This window comes from Panthera uncia, chromosome B1, assembly GCF_023721935.1.
Source record: "Panthera uncia isolate 11264 chromosome B1, Puncia_PCG_1.0, whole genome shotgun sequence".
NCBI lineage: Eukaryota > Metazoa > Chordata > Mammalia > Carnivora > Felidae > Panthera > Panthera uncia.
In genome coordinates, this window is record NC_064811.1 from 9,227,513 (window position 1) to 9,249,433 (window position 21,921).

Sequence of the window (21,921 nt, forward strand, 5' to 3'; positions counted from 1 at the left end):
TTTCCTTCCTTCCTTCCTTCTTCCCTCCCTCTCCTCCTTCCTTCCTTCCTTCCTCCTTTCCTTCCTTCCTTCCTTCTTCCTTTCCTTCTGTCCTTCCTTCCTTCCTTCTTTCCTTCCTTCCTTCCTTCCTTCTTCCCTTCCTCCTGTCCTTCCTTCCTTCCTTCCTTCTTCCCTTCCTCCTTTCCTTCCTCCTTCCCTTCCTCCTGTCCTTCCTTCCTTCCTTCCTTCCTTCCTTCCTTCTGTCCTTCCTTCCTCCCTCCTTTCTTTCTGTCCTTCCTTCCTCCTTCCTCTTTTCCTTCCTTCCTTCCTTCCCAGAATATCTGTTGAACACCTACTATATGCCAGATGTCATTCTAGGTGCTAGGAACATATATATGAACAAAATAATCCATCATGAACCTTGTGTCCTAATGGAGGAGTCAGACAGTAAATAAATTACATAATATTAGAAAATAAGTAAATAATATGATCTTAGAAAGTGATATGTGCTGTGAAAAAAAAAACAGGGCACAGTAAGGAACAATTTGAATGGCCATGGTGGTAACCAGCAGTCACTGTGATTTAAATGAGGCACTCAGGATAGGCTTCATCAAGAAAGCTAGCAAAGACCTGAAAGTGCTGACAGAGCGAGTTATTAAAATACCTGGTAGGAGCAAAGCAGGCAGAGAGAACACTATGCAAAGGCCCTGAGGCGCATACAGATTTGAAATAGTGTAACAGTGGTTCCCAAAGTTTGGTCTGAATTATTTTTTCCAACGAAAGTGGCCTGCCCCAGGATGTGGCTGTTCCTTCCATGTGGCACTGGGCTGTTGGGCCCACCAGGTTGAGAATCTCTATCGTATTTTCTTCCTTACCTAATTTCATCATCAAAATAGCCTCTCCACACAAAAGCACCCACTACTTGCAAAGCGATGCTGAGGCAGAAGGAAACCATGTTCATCCAAGGTTCAGTACCAGTGCAGCATGATCTAGAACACAACTCCTGGCCCTTTCTCAGTGTTTTCAGGACAGAAAAGGAAAAGATGTATTTGTTGAAATGGCTAAGATCATGCTTTGGTAGGAAACACCCTCACATCTCATTAGCTTTTCTTCCTCCCATAAAGTCCTCTGTGGATTCAGATGACCAGAAGGGATGGCCTCCTGTGGCGGCTCAGACATTCATCCTGCCCAGCTGTCTGGAAGGTGCATCTCACAGGGTGCTTCCAGAGTGGGCACAGCTGTAGAAATGAGTGCAGGATGGTCTCATGCTGGTGGTTAAATGCTTTAGCCTGGAGGTGAGGCATCTCTCGTGGGCTTACAGCCTACCAGCAGACTGGTCCGTGGGCCCAAATTCAGATGTGGGTGACACCAGAAGTAGCTACCTGAAGTCCTTTCAGAAATGACTTTCCCAGAGTCACATGGCTAAGCAGGGACAGACAGGATGGACACAAGGTCTGCCCACCTCCAAAACACTACCACATCCCACCCAGCTACAAAGGGCTCCTTAGCAAATAAAACTCCTCTCGGACCCCAACTGGCTGTTGTGTAAACTCGGAGTTGGAAGCTCTTCCAAGGGCACCACCCACAATCTGTTCAGAGGAAGCACAGAGGAGCTTCCTAATTAATCAGACTAATTAATCTAGTTTATTCAGTACATTGAGTTACACCAGAAGAACTGTCAGACAAATAATGATAAACCTGAAGTTTTATTATGGGGGTAGATGCTATATGTGTTCCAAACATTATACGAAATTCCTCAAGTTTGAATATGTCCTGGTATAATGTCATCACTCGACACTGTAATTATTAAAATGTGTGTCGCTAAATAATTGAATTTGCTTACCAACTGAATTATAATAAACTCTCATCAGGTCTTTACAAAAAAAAAAAAAAAGGAAAAAAGAAAAGAAAAGCATGATCACACATCGAGTGTCAAAGGTGGGATTCTCCCAGAATGAAGACCAACGTAACTTGATCTTGTCTTCAAAGCAAAGACATCGTGTGTGATGCTCTGGGAATGCCTCTTGTCTACAGCATCGTCTGTTATTGCCAACCACCACCCACAATTCCTGGGGCCAGGATTCCTGGGAAATAGCAATTGCTTTGTTCTCTAATCTTCAGTCAAACTGAAGATCTGGCCTGTGTCTCTGACTGGACAGCTGCGAAAGGCACTATCGTTGCTCTGGTGTTTCTACAGTTGAGTGAAGCCAGAGATGGGCTGTAACCTGTGCGTGGAGGGAACCAGCTTCTGCTCACTTAGATGATCTAGAATGTGACTCTGTGGGTCCCCAGTCCTGAGAACTTTGTGAACAAAGTCTTCCTTTGCAGACAAGACCCCAACAGAAACAAGTATCTCGCATAGACAATCATAGTGCTTAACAAGAAGACGTGGAAGGGGATTTCATTTTAAACATATGCTCTGTAAAGTGGAAGCCAGAAGCCCAAGGGATATAAGCTTTTCAAGAATCACCCAAGTTCATGTCTTGCTGCTTAGGAAGATCCCTTTCATTTGAGTGCATGTGGGTCAAGTTACATTTCCTGCCTTACCTCAGGCTGCTTTGAGCCTGGCTATGGTGACAGGGTGGCACAGAGGAAGAGCACTGTCTTTTGGGAAACAGAGTCCTAAGCTCAAGGCCAAGTGTCCCATTCTAGCTATGTGACCAGAAGAGAGTGGCTCAGTTTACTCATATATAAAACAAGGATGAAAATATTGCTCATGCAAAGTTGAATAAAATGCAATGATACCTACAGAAATATCTACCATGGTGTCTGGCCTAAAATGACCATTCAATAGGTTGTGCCTGTCTTCTTAGTTACAGTGAGTACCACTGACCTTTGGAAAGAAGGTTCTAGGTGGAAGAGGTGACATCAAAAGATGGCCAGCCAGTTGGTGGCCCTCAGTGGCCACATCCTTTGAGAATGCATCTGGACCCGGGTCTGGCCCTTAGTCTGGTTCAGCATGCCCAGAGGATCAATCTCTTACTGACAGAGGATGTAAGAAGTCAATCTTTCCCTGGGATCCCTTCCTAAATATCAAGGGTTAGTCATCAAAATCATCACATAAAAAGCAAAATGAAAGCAAAAGTACAGAAAGGCTGAATGTACATGTCATTGAGACTGCTGTTCTCTGAGGATTAAATTTTCATTTAAATTTTGTGTTTTGATTTTCATGATAGTCTTTTTAAAAGCATATAAGTATATTCTAGATTGATCATATGTGGCTATCAAATTTTCTGTTAACTTTTTATTTAAATTCCAACTAGTTAACATACAGTCTAATATTAGTTTCAGGTATACAATACAATGTTTCAACACTTCCCTGTGTCACCTGGTGCTCATCACGACAAGACTACTAAGATTTTTTTTTAACGTTTTTATTTATTTTTGCGACAGAGAGAGACAGAGCATGAGCAGGGTTGGGGCAGAGAGAGAGGGAGACATAGAATCGGAAGCAGGCCCCAGGCTCCGAGCCATCAGCACAGAGCCCGACATGGGGCTCAAACTCATGAACTGCGAGATCATGACCCGAGCTGAAGTCAGACACTTAACTGACTGAGCCACTCAGGTGCCCCAAGAATTTTTTTTTAATTTTTTAATGAAAAGAAACTTTTTAAAATTAATTTCTTTATTTTGAGAGAGACAGAGCCAGCAGGAGCAGGGGAGGGGCAGAGAGAGAGAGAGAGAGAGGGAGAGAGAGAATCCCAAGCCGGCTCCAGGCTGCCAGCGCAGAGCCAGATGCAGGACTCGAACTCATCAATTATGAGATCATGATCTGAGAGTTGGATATTCAACCGACTGAGCCACCCAGGCGTCCCTCAAATTGATAAGAATTTAAGAAATTTAGAAGTTCGGCTCTTCAGTCACACCAGCCTCACTCCGTGTGCTCATGACCACCACAGTGGACAGCACAGAAAGTTCTCTTAGATGATGATGTTCTAGATCACTGTCTCATCAACAAGTATTTTCATAAGATTTAAGACTTTTTTTTAAATTTTTTTAACGTTTATTTATTTTTGAGACAGAGAGAGAGCATGAACAGGGGAAGGTCAGAGAGAGAGGGATACACAGAATCTGCAACAGGCTCCAGGCTCTGAGCTGTCAGCACAGAGCCCGACCTGGGGCTCTAACTCACGGGCCGTGAGATCATGACCTGAGCCAAAGTCGGACGCTTAACCGACTGAGCCACCCAGGCGCCCCAAGATGTAAGACTTCTGAGTATTATTTGTATTTACCACTAAATCAGAGCCACCCAATACCACTTGACAAAGGCTAAGTCTGAAAAAACAACTTAATTAACGTGATACGTGCCTGTTCCCAGCAGGCATGACAGCCGTACTGTATTTGTACTGAAGTTGTCGTCTCAGCACAGAGGAAAAGGGACAGGAAAGAACAGAAGGGGTCCCTCTCATGGTCTCTGCAACCAGGGAGCTGGAGAAGCAGAGGTATAATCCGTGGCTTCTGAGGCTGTTGCAGCCTGAGAGTAAAACAGAGTCCGCAATCCGAGTGTAAAAACAGTATTGTCAGGCTCTCCGGGAGCCCCTGCCTCCTACTTCTTCCCAATCCATTCAAAAAGTCCCCATCCGGTGTCCCCCGTGTGTCCGAGGACACACACACTGTTGGCCGGAAACAAGGCCCTCTTGGCTGAGGGACAGAACCTGCCATTTCGTCTTCTCCTGCCGGGCCTGGTCGGGTGACATCTCTGGGCCACTTACTGCCCCAGAAGCGGGAGACCACTGTGCTGCCCCCTCCCCAGCCCGGGGAAGTCTGGGGAAAATCTGCTACCCTCTTGGCTTTGTCTCTTTCAGTGACATTTTCAGATATTTCGGTGATGTGCGGTGAAGACTGTTGTTTTCATTGTGGCACTTTCCTCCCTTCAGACACCAGCAAGAGCCCCCAGCAGGAGGCAGAGCCAGTAGACTAGCCAAGTGCTACATACCAGGCTTTACCCACCCCGCCCTCCACACCTCAAATCCTGGAGAAAAACGTGTGCATCTTCGTTTTATTTTCCATTGAGATGCACTCCTTCAGGCTAAGCGGAAAAGACTAAAATTTAAAAAAAATAAACAAGAATCTAAGATCCCGTATAGAGCTATATTAAATACACATGTAAGAAGAAGAAAAGAAAGTATTACCTGTGGTTACGTGTGTGGGTAATGAGACTCGCTTGTTCAACAACTACCTCTTGAGTGTCGAGTAGGTGCCAAGGAGAGTTCGGGCACTGAGGGTAGAGCCGTGAACACCACGGACTAAACCTATCTGCCTTTATGGGAGTCAGTGGAGAGAGAGAATCCCAAGCCGGTTCTGCACTGTAAGAGCAAACCAGGTAAGACACAGTCTGTCAGACACCTTGCACCATGATGAAAAAGGGAGCAAGGAAGCAGAAATGGGGAAAAGGCAAGGCTCAGAAGGGTGGAGGTGAAGGTGGTTTGAAACGGCGTTCACTCATAGAGAACTTCACTGACAAGATAACATTTGAGCATAGACCCACAAAGGTGAGGGAGCAGCCCAAGCCCCGTGGAGAACCTGAAGCTCCTCCCTCTGCGGGGCTCAGGCCTCTCTCCTTCGAATCCTTAAGAATCACTCCTGTCTTCCAGGTACCACCACCAACCAAGATTTCATTGAGCTCCACTTCAAGGAATTCACATTAACAAAATAATATCTTGGATTGTTTTGTTTTGGTTTCTTAGCATTCTGAAGATAATAGTATGTTACAATACTAAATATCCTCTCTTAAATCAAACAGCCACTGCCCAGAAATTCCATCAGACTCGGTCCCCAAATAACTGCTTTATTGAGGTAACGCTTACAGCACGTGGTATTCTTCCCAAGCCCACTTCGGGCTTTGGGCTTTTCAAAAACTCTGAATTTTCACACTCCCTCTCACGCACAGACATCTTTGCATATACAAACGCTTTTCAATAGCAGTCATGGAACAGCCAGAAAAATACACTGCAGGTAGTTCACACAGAAAGGGAAATCAGTTCTAATGAAACCACAGGGAGACCTGAAGAAGAGAGAGCCAGGAACGGCTTCCACCAGCCCCCTGCTTCACTACTAACTTCGAAAGGAGCCAAAGTTGAAGGAGTCAAAGAATGACCACTGATGAAAACCACAGGCAGCAAAGGGTTAACTCCAGGATAACACCTGGAAGCCACCACAAAGCCCCCGACTTGCCCAAACCCACCCCTCACTGCTGCCAGAGAAGCGATGATACTGATTTGGCCTCTGTTCCCCCTTGTAAGTCACCTCTTGGGGCCCGTTGTCGATAATGAAATCCGAGCTGGAGGCTTGCTGCAAGGAATTCTGGGAAGGGTCATTCCCAGGTTCCAGGCCCTGTGATTTAGGGAGGAGCATGAAATCTTCACCCCAGGTGGGAGATGGTGGCGCTCACATTGACAAGACACTCTTCTGCACAGTCAACTCACCGTGCTCTTCAACTGACAAATGTGACTCGTGTAATATCCCTACCCCAGCATCTCAGCCCTGGGCAAGCATGCGGATAGGCTCAGTTGAACATCTCTAGCATAGTACTAGAGCTTTATTTCCTAGGTCTCTGGAGCCTCACAGGTGACCTGAGGGAAGGTAGCAGGTAGAATTCTGGGAGAATACTCCCTGTGGCAGAACTTAGCTCTCTAGGGAGGTAGTCGGCGGAGGGTTATTGATCCAGCAGGATGGCCCCTGAGACAAGAGAGCTGAGCAGGACCCCCTCCTGTCCCCGACTCCTTGCACCTCCGGCACCCCCACCCCCGTCCCACTTGACTTCCCACACGGAAAGCCCTGGAGTTTAATAGCCCCTCAATACACCCTGATAGGCCATCAGAAAGAGCCTCAGGGGAACACTAACACAAATTCTCTAATGTACACCTAATGAAAGCTCATTCCCTCTGTTCCTCATCAGCACCACACTTTGTCTAATTTCCATTCTCCTGGGTAGGTGTTCTCTATCAATCCAGGGGAGGATGACTCCCCTCTTTAGAACGGCCCCAAATATTACTTCTTTTAATTCCCCAAGAAAGGAAGACCAAACAAGTTGAACGTTCATGGGATTCTGTAAAGGTTTTGAGCCCTCGGTACAGCGCTTAGTTGGGTGGGCTCCCAGGCCCCGAGGCTGAGGGAAGCAAGGTTGTGCAGTGAGATCTCCGGGGATTAGGATGCTCCTGGGTCCTGATGGACGAGAACTGTGTAGCTCCTCCAGGGATGACAGCCACAGGCGGTCAGGCTGTGACAAAATCACATGGTGTGCAAATTACATCTTACAGAGAGCAGAACTGTTTTACTTATTCCATGTAAATTGGCAGGGACCCTACCTGTAGACTGCACAGAGGAAGCCAAGCCAGACACAAAATGTCTCCGAATAAGAAACTGAAATCGCAAACACATTTACATCGCAGCGTGAGAACTCAAAGCACACCTGTGTGGATGAAGCAAAACATGTGTTCCTGGATAAAAATAAAACATCCTATCTCCTTAAGTTAGACCAGGAGAGTGTTTAGGAGGAGGTCCATAATATGGCCTTTGCTCTTAGAAATGCCTACAGTTTTTCAACTTTTCGATCACAGACCCTTTGAAAATCTGGAGAATGGCAGCCTATGCTCCATGTGTACTACCGGCCCCCTCCTTCTGCCCTCTGTGTGGACCTCTCCCCACATATGGCTATAGAAGTAAGACTGTCAATATCAGTGTGTGCAACCCCAGGGTGATCAGCCAGAGGAGCTCAAGGCCCTAGCCCCAGGGATGGTGAAGGCTGGTCTATGTGACCCATGCTGGGGACTAACAGTCACTCTCTTACCATCCGGAAGTACTAAGCTGGGAGGGGTGAGTGTAGAGTTGTTGATGGCTTTCTTTTGTCCACCAAGGAGAGAGAACATCAAATCAGAAATGAAGTGACAGGCGAGTTTAGTTGAGAGGTGGAAAAGAGAAACAGAATAACCATATTCAGCCATTCTGGAAGCTATTAGTGCCCTGGGTATAAGCCCATGAAAAATAAGCCAATAAATTACCTTTATGCTCAAGGTTTCTGTCTTATACAACCAAGAGAGTCCAGGATAAACAGATCCTCTCCCTAAAGAAAACACACAAACCTACCCGTGCGTAAAATAATTCATATAATATCAGTGGAATTTGGAAGTCCTTCCAAATTTGGAAGTCCTTCCAAAGACCCTAGGTAAAGAGCTCTGCCCAGCCCGTTTTCTAGATGGTCTTAGAATAGAGCTGATTTTACCATCAAAACCTTCTTCCTAGGCATCAAGTTTCTGTGACATGTTAAAATGTTAGACCCTGGAAAGGTAAATACCACGAGTCATTACTAGTCAGTAACAACCATTTACAAACAGTTTGAGGATAATAACTATGATTCAGAACTACCCGCATAGGCTTATTTGGCCACAGATGATGGACAAGTGACACTTGGCTCTTAGGATTTGAGTTCAAGCAAGTTATTTTCCCCATTTGAGCGGTTTCCCTATTTATATAATGAAAAGTTTGGATATGTGTCCAAAGGTCCTTTTACTAACGGATCTGTTAAATTAACCACAAGTGCTTCTTCCATCTTTGATTATAATGCCATTTAAAGCCATGTGAAAAAAAGGAAATATTTCTTCAATGAGCACAGCACTTTGCCTTCCCCATCCATGAGTCCCAATGTTATACAGACTAGCTCTGGGTTCTTCTCCACTGGAGTTGTTTATTGAAAGAGTATACAGAAGAGCCTAGCAGAATAATAAATGCATCCCATTAACCTTTAATGGCTGTTCTTTTAGTTATTCCAGGAAGACTCTAAACTCAATTAAATTCTCTAGGTCCCTCAATCTCCCCAGGATTATTCAGAAATGAATATGTTAGTAGGTGTGTGTGTGTGTGTGTGTGTGTGTGTGTGTGTGTGTACTTAAGAACAGAGCAAAACATTTTAAGATACAATGCCCAAGTATTCTCAGTGAAGGAATAAAATTTAGACCTTGCAACTTGAAACATGGAAGTACGTTTTTGTTAGAATCATCTCCAGGGAAAACGAGTGAATGAATAACTGTAGCTGAAATAGAGTGTCTTTCTCCTCAAAAGAATATACCGGAAAACAGCCACTCTGGAAAACAATATGGAGGTTCCTCAGAAAATTAAAAATAGAACTACCTTATGACCCAGAAATTGTGCTACTAGGTATTTATCCAAAGGATATAAAAATGCTGATTCAAAGAGGCACATGCACCCCAATGTTGATAGCAGCCCTATCAACAATAACCAAATTATGGAAAGAGCCCAAATGCCCATCGACTGATGAATGATAAAGAAGATTGAGAAGATTGGTGTGTGTGTGTGTGTGTGTGTGTGTGTGTGTGTAATGGAATATTACCCAGTGATCAAAAAGAATGAAATCTTGCCATTTACAACAGCATAGATGGAACTAGAGTATATTCTGCTAAGTGAAATAAGTCAGTCAGAGAAAGACAAATATCATATGATTTCACTCATATGTGGAATTTAAGAAACAAAACAGATGAACATAAGAGAAAGGAAGGAAAGATAAAATACGATAAAAACAGAGAGGGAGGCAAAGCATAAGAGACTCTTCAATACAGAGAACAAACTGAGGGTTGCTGGAGGGGCAGTGGGTAGGGGGATGTGCTACATACGTGATGGACATGTTGAGATGAGCACTGGGTGTTACATGCAAGTAGAACCATTGGGTTCTACTCCCGAAACCAAGACTACACTGTATGTTAAGTAACTTGAACTTGAATTAATTAATTAATTAATTAAGAAGAATAATACACTGGGATCCTAGTCTGAGCCTCATCTGTGCCCACCCTGAGGTTTATTCACAGCTGGCAATGATGGAGGCATAGTGGGGTCCCAACGGGGTATATTTTAATAAGGAAGAGAGATAAGACTGTCCTGGAAGAGCAAAGCTTGCCCTCAAGAGAGTGAGCTCCTGGACACAAGTGTGGTGAGAGAGCAACTTGTCTGCATCTGTGGGGTGGGTCTGGGTAGAGCTCCTGTTGTCAGGTAGACAGAGAGCCAGAAGGTCCTGTACACAGGGCTCGGGCTGGATTTGCAGTAAGGGGGTTGCCATAGAAAAGCAAATCTGAGAAGAATGGGACAGCTTCAGGGCAGGGTACCTGCGAACCTTGATGCCAAGAGCACCAAGTGGACGTGGTGTGTCTGAGGCCAGTTCCAGCAGCCTTGAGCAGGTGCTAGTAGGTATCAGCAGCCCTGGGGCCAGCGTCGACGAGCAATGCCCAGAAGATGGATGGCTCCAGAAATCAAGAGTGGCAGAGGAATAAAACTGAAGCCACACAACGCTGACAGGGCAAGTTCCTGGAGGACTGAAGATGTAGTCGCTTCTTGGGCTTCTCTGAAGACTTGGAGGGGTACTCAGAGGCTGGAGTTCCTTCTCACTCCACTCTCACATCCCCCCACCCCTGGCCGTAAGGCCGACTTGCTTTGTTTTTTTTAACATTCCATGGCGTTTTCTTCAGAGAGCCACCCTATTTTCCCTCAAGACGGCATGGGCAGCAGAAGTGCCAGTAAGGTAAGCCAAATGGAGCTTTGCCCAACAGTGGTCAAAAGATAATTAGAACATGGAAAACTTGGGTTGGGTTCTACCATTTCAGGCCCTCTGCCCAAGTCGACATTATAGAGTCAATAGACCAGCTGCCAGATTTCCAACTCTCCTCTCTCTGGATTCCTTAGTTCTAAAACAATGCTATGCCATTTGCACGGATATCTTCTCGCTGAAATGCCCAGTGATTGCCAAGGTGACAACAGGAGACTGGAATATTCCAGACACAAACGGTTGTAAACGAAACTTTAAAACCTTGACCTAAAATGAGGGAAGGGTGGGCAGGCCCATTTACTGGCGAGTGAGGACTCTGAACGTGACACTTATCACTGTTCCCTGATCTGTTATGCAAGTATTCCATACCGTATGCAACTTGACAACAAAAAATAAACAACTCGGTTAAAAAAAATAAAAAGAGGCAAAAGACCTTAGTTGACATTTCTCCAAAGATCTGCAAATGGGCAATAAGTGCATGAAAAGATACCCCAAGTGACTCATCTTTAGGGAAACAGACATCAAAACCGGAATGAGACGCACCTGGCAAGAGATGAATGGATAAACAAAATAGGATATATACATACAATTGCGTGGACACATAGTACACATACTCTGACACGTACTATAACATGGATGAGCCCTGAAGACATCACCCAAATTGAAAGAATATAGGTGCAAAAGGACAGATACTGCACGATTCCACTGACATGGTGTGCCAAGAGTAGTCACGTTCATTGCAACAGACAGTGGGATGGTACAGAATGGTGGTCGCCAGAGGCGAGGAAGAAGGGACAGGAAGAACCCTGTTTAATGGGAACAGAGTTTCCCTTTGGAAAACTGGAGAAGTTCTGGAGACTGACAGTATCGATGGTTGAACAACGACGTGAATGTACTTAATGCCACTGAACCATGCCCTTAAAAATGATTAAAATGGGGGGGGGGGCGCCTGGGTGGCTCAGTCCGTGAAGCGCCTGACTCTTTGTTTCGGCTCAGGTCATGATGGTCATGCGACGGGTCATGCCCCACGCTGGGCTCTGCGCTGGGCACGGCGTCTGCTCGCGATGCTCTCTGTCTCTCCCTCTGCCCCTCTCCCTCGCTCATGCACGCTCTCTGTCTCTCTCAAAATAAATCAACTTTAAAAGGTTATTTAAAATGGCAAGTGTTATGTTATATATACTTAACCACATTTTTTTTTTTTTTAAAGAACGTGTGCTTCCCATGCGTGTCTGAACAATGATCGTGTGTCGAGGTGGAGAGCCTTTGGTTTGTGCTGGCCCCACACCATGTGTGAACATAGATGCCCTGTCACAAAACATGCCTTGAATCACCTGGATGAATCAAGTTTACCTCCAAAGGCTCCCGCGGGCAGACAGGAGTAAGTGGATTCACAAGATCCTGTACAATCCAGGCTACTACCATGAGGCAGAGCACGGGAAGGGACAAAGAGAGGCAAGGAGCCTATTCCAAGGGCTCCCGGGTGTCCTCGGGCAGCTTCTCAGCCGGCTCAACGGCATCTGGACGACTCCAGGCTTCATTTATGCAGCACATGCGGTTTACAGAAAGGAGAAGCGGCATCGAGAAAAACCACACCACTCCATATGCATACGAAGCCCTTGTTTAGAGAGGCTCAAAAGGGAAGTTCTCAGTCTATAATATCTCTTCCCTGAAATTCCTTCCGGGCCTCCTCCGACCTCAGCACCATATAGAGACATCAAGTGTTTATCCAAATCGCCCCCTGCTTCCTGTGGCTTCTCAGTCCCCCGGCCCTCTGACCGTCCTGGCTTCCCTCGGACGCCCAGAGCTGATTTCCTAGCTTGCCTCTTGCTTGTCCAATCTCTTGTTCGTTTTCACATTTATTTTTACTTCACCTGTGCGCCCAAAAGATTGGTGAAGCACATATACATACGCAAGTTAGCAAAGTAGACATAATCAGGACTGTGGAAGGAGAACGAAAATGCTTAAACTCTAAAAAACATAGCTGCTGCAGCTTCACCTCAGAGATGCACTGTCACATTAGCTATCTCTGTCAAAATGAAAAAGCCTAGAAGTTTCTAAGCGCAACAAAGCTTTTGAGGGTAGTGAAGTCCTGCCATTTCTTACCTTATAAATGGGACCCTGAGTGACACGGTCTTGTTCCAACTTCCCCTGCTTGCCTATTGGAGGTTTACCTGAGTGACACCACAAGACTATTTGCTCTTGGGTTCTATCCTCTTTGCAGTGGCCAACTTGGGGAGGAACGGGTCTCCCAGTTACAAACTTTTCTATGACCTGCTTCTCGTCAGGTACTGTGGTGAAGCCAGTGAGGAGCCATTGTGTCCTCTTGCACCAGGAAGTCCTTCCTCCCTGTAGGCAACTCTAGTCTCCATGTCAACATATCTGACTACCTAACTCCTTGCCCATGACTCCTCCCATTACAGGGTCTCAGCAATTGAAAAATGGATGGAAGAGCCACGTGGGACAAATTGTCCAACAAGATTGACGATGGATCGGTGAGAGCAACTGGATTATGCTACATCCCTATCCCCTCCACCTTGATTTGAAGAGAATAGTGGTCAACCTCTCACCCACCCTGGGTAAGACAAGAAAGTGAGCCTGGAAACTCATCTCCTTTGTCTACTACATGCCAGGAGACAGGCTAGAAACCTGAGATAAACCCACAGAGGAAGAGAAGAAGAGAAAAGGACAGGCAAGCAAGGAAGTATGCTCAAACAATGACCTTTCATATAGCAAACCCACCAATTACTAATTTAGGATAGCAGCCTATTTAAAAAATAATAATAATTACATTGAGTCAAGTAGCAGACTTCTGGACAGACCTGCTTGGCTATTAATTTCTGTTTCCCAATATGGCAGACATTGTTGGTTGGCGGACACAATTGTCATTTCCAACTGCTGCCTCCTTATTCAAGCTTTCTATATTGTTCTAAAAGCTAAAACTTGATCTTCCAGCCTGTCTTGTACTCAGGATGGCCTTGTGACAGTTCATATCTGGGCAGTGGGAGGTAGGAAATAGCCCCTTTGGAAGGTGTCTGTGGTAGGCAGAATAATGGCCCCCAAAGTTGTTCATGTCCTAATCATTGGAACATGTGAATGTTACCTTCTCTGGCAAAAGGGACTTTGCATATAGGATTAAGGTAGGGATCTTGAGATGGGGAGCTTATTCTGGATTAGCCAGGTAGGTCAAATGTCACCACAAGGGCCTCATAAATGAACAAGGGGGGAGCAGGGAAATCAGAGAAAGAGATGTGACAAGAGCAGAGTCCAAGTGATATGAGGAGAGAAAGACCCAACTGGCTATTCCTGGCTTTGAGGACAGAATGAGACCATAAACCAAGAAATTCAGTGACTGCCTAGAGCCTCCACAGAAGAACACAGCCCTACCGACCCCTCAACCTTAGCCCAGTGAGAATCATTAAGGACTTCTGACCTCCAGAAGTATAAGGTAATAAATTTGTGCTGATTTTAGCCACTGTTGTTTTTTTGTTAAACATGTAATTTGTTACAGCAGCAATTGGAAAGTATACTGAGTCTCTTCCCAAATAAACACGTCACCCTTTTTCTCCTTCCCCTTTCTTGCTGCATAGGATGTGGGTGCGGAGTCTGAAGGGATGGCAGCCATCTTGCAATCTTGCAGCAATACCCATGAGGATGAAGGACCCATTCTCAGGATGGTGGAGCAGAAAGTGTCTGGGTCCCTGATGACCTCACCAAGCCACCAGCCCTGAGCTGCCCATCCCTGAACTTATCACCACAACACAAATAAAATGTGAGTGTGTAAGGCACTAGAGTAGGACTTTGGGCAGCAGTGTGCTGGAACTGACTGAACCAGATCCTGAGAGAGAATCGTTAAATTTTCAGAAACTTAGTGAGCCAGTTAAACTTGAACATTATTAAAAATTAAGTTATAGGGGCTCCTGGGTGACTCAGTCGGTTAAGCGTCCGACTTCGGCTCAGGTCATGATCTCCTGGTTCACGGGTTCGAGCCCTGCATTGGCCTCTGTGCTGACAGTTCAGAGCCTGGAGCCTGCTTCAGATTCTGAGTCTCCCTCTCTCCGCCTCTCTCCCACTTGCTCTCTCTCTCTCTCTCCTCTCTCTCTCTCTTTCAAAAATAAACATTAAAAATAAAGAATCTCATAAAAAATTAAGTTATATAATCTTATACTCAAATACATTGGTTAACGGCAGTAAATACTGAAAACTCATCAATTCCCAAATATTTTACAAATTTTGCTATTATCTATGCTCATGAGGCTATGGACATGTATTGTATCTGAGTGTGGGGATGGCACGTATCTCCCGACACCATACTATACGTGATAGTACACACTCTACCAGGTACTACATATCTTCTCAACTCCACATTGGTTGACATCATAATGGGAGCTTGAAATCAGCCATGGTGGGAGTATTTCCACCATAGAAATGAGCAAAAACTACAAATCAACATTTAATTTTCCCCAGAGTGTCACTTGTTAATCATTTACTGGCTCGCCACTGGTTTTGCGTTCCACAGCCAAACACATTTCTAATGGATGCATCCCTAATGGTTTTTCATGCTACTTGTAATAAGATAAGGACCTCAAGTTGTCAACTCGAATTACACTTGTAGGAAACTGGGTTCTCCTGGCCTCTCTCTCAAATGACCATTTAGGTACCAGACACTGTGCTAGGAACATTCTTTTTTACTCTACCTCACATAATCCTTCTTAGATCCCTGAAAGGTAAATATTCTAAACCTATTTCACACACATGAGAAAACCAAAGCTCAGTGGGAAGCAGGGTTTGCCAATGATGTCCAGCCAGTTAGGGGCCAAGATAGGATGTGAACACCCTTTCATCTGACCCAGAAATCTATACTCATTCTCCAGCAACACAATATGTTTTGAACATAGCACGCACTGAATAAATACTTGGTGAGTTATTGAAACAGATATTAACTACTCCTTCCAAATAGTTAGGGACCCAAGATGCTGAGCTCATGTGCGAGGCGGCTTTCACACCATATGTGCAAGAGACATTGGCACTAAGCTACTTTTCCTGAACATCAAAGAGAGCCCTGAAACTCTTATGGTTAGAAGATTGAGTTTCATGAAAGTATTAAATTTATGTTTTTTCGAACAGCATCACTGGGGGAGAGACCGTGGTTACAACTCTCTCATCTTGAAATAGACACAGAGCAATTTCCTCCATTGCTGGTTGTCAGCCTGGCTCCCAATCATTGCCCCCAGAGCTGGCAGAATTTCAATGACTCTAAAATTAATCTGTGGGGCAGAGAGTTTGCCCAGTGCCTTGAAATTCTGGGAGCTTTGCTGTGGTCAAAAAGTCAGTGCCTAAAATGGCAAGTCAGGAGGTCAAAGGTGAAATCCCAGTTCTTGGCCCAACTGGGGACCTTGGAGAATCCTGAGGATACATTTCTCCCTTGGTTTTATGATGGGAAGCTGCACAAATTATTCTGAACTAGAGTGATCGGCAACTAACACAGAATTTCTAGGTACATACATGGGATATTTAATTAATTTGTTCAACATTTGTTTGAATTCCTAAGGAAGATAGGTGTGTGAACAGATAAACAGTGTGATGTATATAGTGAAGAAGACATGTACAGGCTGCTAGGATTGCACAGAACCTGGGGTGACCAAGCCTATGCGATGCGGAGGAGGAGGCCAGGCAAGGCTTTCTGAGATGATGAAGACTGAGGTTAGATTTAAGGAAAAAATGGAGCTGCAGAAACGAAACAGGAAGGTAAGGGATTACAGGTAAAGAGAGTAATGCCTCTACTAAGGAATTAAGATGGTTAAACTACAAGCAGTTCAGTGTTATAAAGCATAGAGTGTAACATGCAGAGTGGCATTAAAAATAGCTAAAGGGGTAAGGACGAGGATGCCCTTAGATATGCCCAATAGAGTAGGGAACAAGGATATTCCAGGAAAGCACTTGAAGTGTACTCCATACGGAATGGGAAGCCACCAGAAGTTTCAACCAAGGGATGATGTAGCCATATTTGTTATCAGAAACCATCCTGAAGGCCCCCAAGTCCATTAAAAGGTAACTGCAAAAGAATAGGTAGGAGATGAGGGCCAAGGATGGGGCTGTAGTGAGAGGTGAAAAGGGCAGCATATAGATTCAGAAACATTCATTGACAGAGTCACAGGATATAGAGATTGAGTCTAGGATAAGCCCTGAGTTTGCTTGGGCACCTAGCTGGGTGTGATACCAGTAACTAAGCACAGGCATGGGAGCGGATCTGGAGAAGAGAAGAGTTGTAGAATGTGTGCATCATCCAAGTGGAGACATCCAGTAACCAATGGACATATGAGTTTCGGAGACCATGCTTTATTCATTTTTTAATCCAACCTAGAGCGAATCCTAGCGCATGTGAAGATTTTGACAAGTGTTTGTAAATTGGAAGGATAGAAGCCTGAATAAGGCTTAGGAGAATGGTTCAAGATAGTAACGGAGGTTTGGTGGGGGGAGGTTAGCAACTACTGAAAGTGATTAAAACTGAGAATGAATGAAATGGCAGAGAGGGTCTTTAAAGTGAGAAGATAAGAGAGCCAAGAATGAGATCCTTGGGAGCACCAACATGCAGGAATGGATGAGACATACCAGTACAAGGGGATGGAGACCAAGGCACAGAGAACTTGGAGGGGGACTAAGACAGGGACGTCATGGAAGCCAAGGAAATCAGGTGGAGAAGCAGGGTCCTAAAGATACACCCAGAGAAAAGTCCATAGGGACCATCCAGGGGCCTCTGCAAGAACAATTCCAGTGGAATGGAGGAGACAGAAGTCAGAATACCCTGGGTATTCTTGGGTGAGGAGAGAGATAATAGGTGGGATAATCGGCAGACTCAAGGTCAAGGGGGGATATTTTAGGAAAAAAAAAACAACTTACACATGGTTGGAAGTGTTAATGGGTTGAAAATATGGGAGAGGCTCCTGGGTGTCTCAGTCGGTTAAGAGTCTGACTTCAGCTCAGGTCATGATCCTGCTGCTCCTGGGTTCGAGCCCTGCACCAGGTTCTGTGCTGACAGCTCAGAGCCTGGAGCCTGCTTCTAATTCTGTGTCTCCCTCTCTTTCTGCCCCTGCCCCGCTCATGCTCAAAAATAAACATTAGAAAAAAAAAAAAAAGATGGGAGAGAAATGGGGTCATCCACCCTCTAAGATGCCATAGAAGGTGCCCAGGCAGGAGACTGGCAACCCAAGTGGACAGAAGAGGTGCTGTGGCTTCATCTGAGACTGTGAGAAGGTAAGGCGAGGCATAGAGATTCCTTTGCAAGAGCAGAGGACAGAAACCGCTCCATTTGCTAGAGCTTAAAAGCTGGGGAATCCCTCCATGTCCAAAAAGGGGGAAAGGGCTATATAATTATATCTACATAAAATAAAACAAAATATCTTATGCTCACATATAGTCATGAAATGACGTGGCCATATTTAAAAAGGAGTTATAAAACGATGCTGAACAAAAAAGATGAACAATTCCTAATTCAAGAGTCACAATTATTTTTATAAGAAACTTCAGAAATATGTCTAAGTTATTAACATCAACTGTGATCATGTTAAGGTATGGAGGTTTTGTGGGTGCCTCTTAGTACCGTGTCTTTGATTTTCTACAAGTTCATTGAATGTATTCTGAAAAAATTTTTAAATAATACAATAGGACTTACAACAGGTAAGTTTTTCCATAGGCGATAATTCTCATCCTTCTACATAAATGTATCCAAGAATCAGAGCTCCAGATACCTCTGACCTCTGCTAGAAATCTTTCTCCCATTCTTCAAGTTACACCTGATGGGACCATCCCATCTGCCTCATAATTTAGTTCTCACCTTTTCCTTCACTGCCCTTCCCCTGGAGAATCCAAAGATTGCCCCTGCCATGAACACAGGCTTTTCGTTGCTGTGTCCAAAGAACTGCATCCAGACCACAGGAAAGCTTCTGTCCTCACCATGGGACAGATGTGCCAGCCATCTCTGAAGTCAGCCTGTGTTCCGTTGGATACTTTGCCAAAGGTCTCACCTAATTCTGCAAACGTAATTGAGACAGGCACCTTACGGGGAGAACCCAGGTACCAGAGTGAGGCAGAACTGGGTTAGAATCTCCGTGCCCTCTTCTTACTAGGACAAGCTACTTACAAAAATGGACCCTCAGTCTCTACATCTGTAAAATGGGGGTAATGAAATCTACCTCAGTGACTTTGGAGAATTGTTAAAAAGGATCACATGTGTATACTTATTATATCTATATATGACAGTATCTGTATCTAAATGTCTATATTTACATTTTACTGACCTAGAATTTCACAGTCTGGGGCTTGCCATTCCATGTGGTCATTTACAAACCATCTGAGACTTTGAGTATGTTACTTAACTACCAGTGACTGAGGACGAGACAGGATAATGGGGGACGTCTCTATGGATGCTGGTGAGGATAGTTGTAGTAGAGACCAAATCGATCAGTCTCTTTCAAAAGGTTCCAGAACTTGTCCGTGACCCTGGGGAAAGACGGGACACACGACTCAAGTGTAAAAGGAGCTTGAGACAAAAGTTTAATTTGTTGGGGCGCCTGGGTGACTCAGTCAGTTAAGCACCTGACTTTGGCTCGGTCATGATCTCACGGCTGGTGAGTTTGAGCCCCACATCAGGCTCTGTGCTGACGGCTCAGAGCCTGGAGCCCGCTTCGGATTCTCTGTCTCCCCCTCTTTCTCTGCCCCTCCCCCACTCATGTTCTGTCTTTCTCAAAAATACACATTAAAAAAAACAAAGTTAAGTTCGTTGTAATAGAAAAATAAAGGTATATTTCTAATACTCCTGAGTTTGCACACGGAACATGGCGTGGTAACTTGGGTGGGAAGACAGAAGTGCACTTAGCTGCTTAGTAGTGTGGAGGAAGGTGGCAAGACAAGCCTAGGTTTCCTTCCCGATCTAATATTCTCATGTTACAAAGCACTCAGTGGGAGCCCAGACAGATGAAGCAAATTGTTCGTAATCACAGAGCAAACTAGAATTGAGGTCTTCCAAATCTCGGGCTCACATTGCCTGCTGAAATAGTTTGTTAGGGTTTTACCAAAAGCAACAGAACGGGAACAGGATGCCCTAGGTTGGGCAGAACCAAAGCCCCGAAGCTGAGCCATTTGCCCAAATTGCAGTTGCCTGAAGCAAGAGTCATTAGGAGAAAAGCAAAGCCGACAGTCTCTACAGTTCATCTGACTCCTCAGTTACATCTGAGGACACATAACCAGTGCATCCCAACTGACTGACCCAATAGACTATCATCTATAGAGTATATACTCATGTCACAATTTGCTCAGCAGCATTCATTCCTAAGGCAGGGGCTTGCCAGTGAGAATGTCTGCCAATGTGACAGAATCTCTGCACCTTCAACCCAAGTGACCTTGGATTATTTTCTACCTAAATTACTGTGTGGCTTACGATTACTTTGGCCAAAAGTACATGCCTTGAACTAGCTTAGGTAAGCATGTGAGCTTCTTATATTTTTTTTAATGTTTATTTATTTGAGAAAGAGAGAGAGAGAGCTCAAGCAGGGGAGGGGCAGAGAGACAGGGAAGGAGGGAGGGAGGGAGAGAGAGAGAGAGAGAGAGAGAGAGAAAGAGAGAGAGGGAGAGGGGGAGAGAGAGAGAGAGAGAGAGAGAGAGAGAGAGAGAGAGAGAGAATCCCAAGCAGGCTCCACGCTGTCAGCAAAGAGCCCGATATGTGGGGCTCAAACTCACAAACTGTGAGATCACGACCTGAGCCGAAATCAGGAGTCGGATGCTTAACTGACTGAGCCAATACAGGCACCCCAGCATGTGAGTTTCTTATAAGAATGTTTCTGGCTCTCGCTCAAGACCAGACACGTCTTTGGGCTCCAGGATGCATTGGAACTAGGGGTCTGAATGCCATCAAAAACTCTGTCTCCATCTTGCATTTCTAAGGCACTGTTCCTTTCCTCAATTCAGTAATCCTGGAAAAGGAACTCACTGATCTGTTTGGATCAAGAACTCACCCTGAGCTGACCAGCTTGGCTAGAGAGGGTGAGTCACAATTAAATGCCTTCTGCTGTCGTTTAAGGATGAGCTGGGAACAGACAGGCACCAAGTGTTCATTTTAGTATTTATTAAGTGTAGGGCTCTGTACTAGGCTCTGGAAGAGAAGAGCAGCAAGGGAAACAAAACGCTGGCGAGGAAACAGATTCCTCTCTCCAGAAGACTCCCACTTTGGAAGGGAGAGTGACCTAATAGGGCCGAAGCAGTGCCACCACCATGGGGAAATCTCTTCTTGCACAGGGCTTGGATTGGATTCTGAAGTTAGTAAGCAAAGCAAAAAAGGTCTGTGGTCAAATATGACTGCCCTAAGTACCTGGATCGCACCCAACACAACAAGATTCTCGAAGCAGGAGACCCCCAGAACAAAACTGACTCAGCACAGATCCATACCTCCCACCTCTCGCTCCAGGGTACGTGCTCCTTGAAGGGACCGGCGGGCAAAATCACCCACCATCGCCCACCCTATTGAGAGTAGTTCTCTTCTTTTCATGCCATTTTACTGACTGCGTGGAGTTAAAGCTTCAGAAATTCAACACATTTACAACGTGACTCATTAACTTGCCAAAGTCACACCACATTGAACTTGAGAACCAGAATCTGAGCCCAGGGTTGCCTGACTTCTCAGTCCATGATCACTCCCCTATGCGCCGTCTCCCGGAGTTGCCTTTTCCCCATTTTCGAAGCCGTTTAAAGCTGGAGGACCCAACTTGTCCCTCCTGGGAAATGCCTGGCCCTCAGCCCAGAAGCAGCACAGAACTCTGCTCAGGTGAGTCCGTGTGCGCAGTGTCGGGCGGGTGCTGGACTGAGCAGAATCGGAGGGTCATCTGGACAAGCACAGGGGACAGTGATTCCAGGGCAATGGGCACAGGGACATTCGTTTTCCTTGGTTGTATATGCTACAAAGAGCTGATCGAGGAGATGTTTATAAACGGGGAAGGGAGCTTGCTGTTTTTAACCAATTATAACATGTTGGTTCAGTGACCTGATGGTGCACTTGCATGAACTGTTACTTTACACTTGACTCTTTTTCTTGGATGGTGGGCAGATAAAGAGGCTGCCGGGTTGACACAGGGGAGGCTGGCCATGCCCAGAGCTTCCATTAAGCCATGAAGCATGGACTCTTCAGGCTCTGGTACAGCTTAGAATCCACCCAGGATCGACATTTTGCTCTTTCTACACGGCCATCGAAAACCTTCCACCACCTACCCCTGCCGAGGGCCCCGTGCGTGTCTCAGGTGGGAGGGGCTCTCAGCTCCTATGCCAGTCCCTCTTTCCAGAGCTTTCCTAGCTCCCTGGAACTGTACCTATGTTGGCAGATTCTTTTGGATGTCTACTCAGATAGCCAT

The 21,921-nt window shown here is 45.4% G+C and overlaps 1 protein-coding gene across 1 annotated transcript in view; it reads right to left on the reverse strand.

Moving 5' to 3' along the window:
* Nucleotides 1–5,104: 5,104 nt before the first annotated feature.
* RAB28 (RAB28, member RAS oncogene family) overlaps nt 5,105–21,921 on the reverse strand; it is a 124,992-nt gene continuing 108,175 nt past the window's right edge. Inside the window, exon 7 of the mRNA XM_049630318.1 lies at nt 5,105–5,285. Coding sequence (XP_049486275.1) covers nt 5,232–5,285 — 54 coding nt within the window. The 3' untranslated portion in view covers nt 5,105–5,231. The remainder of the gene's footprint in view (nt 5,286–21,921) is intronic.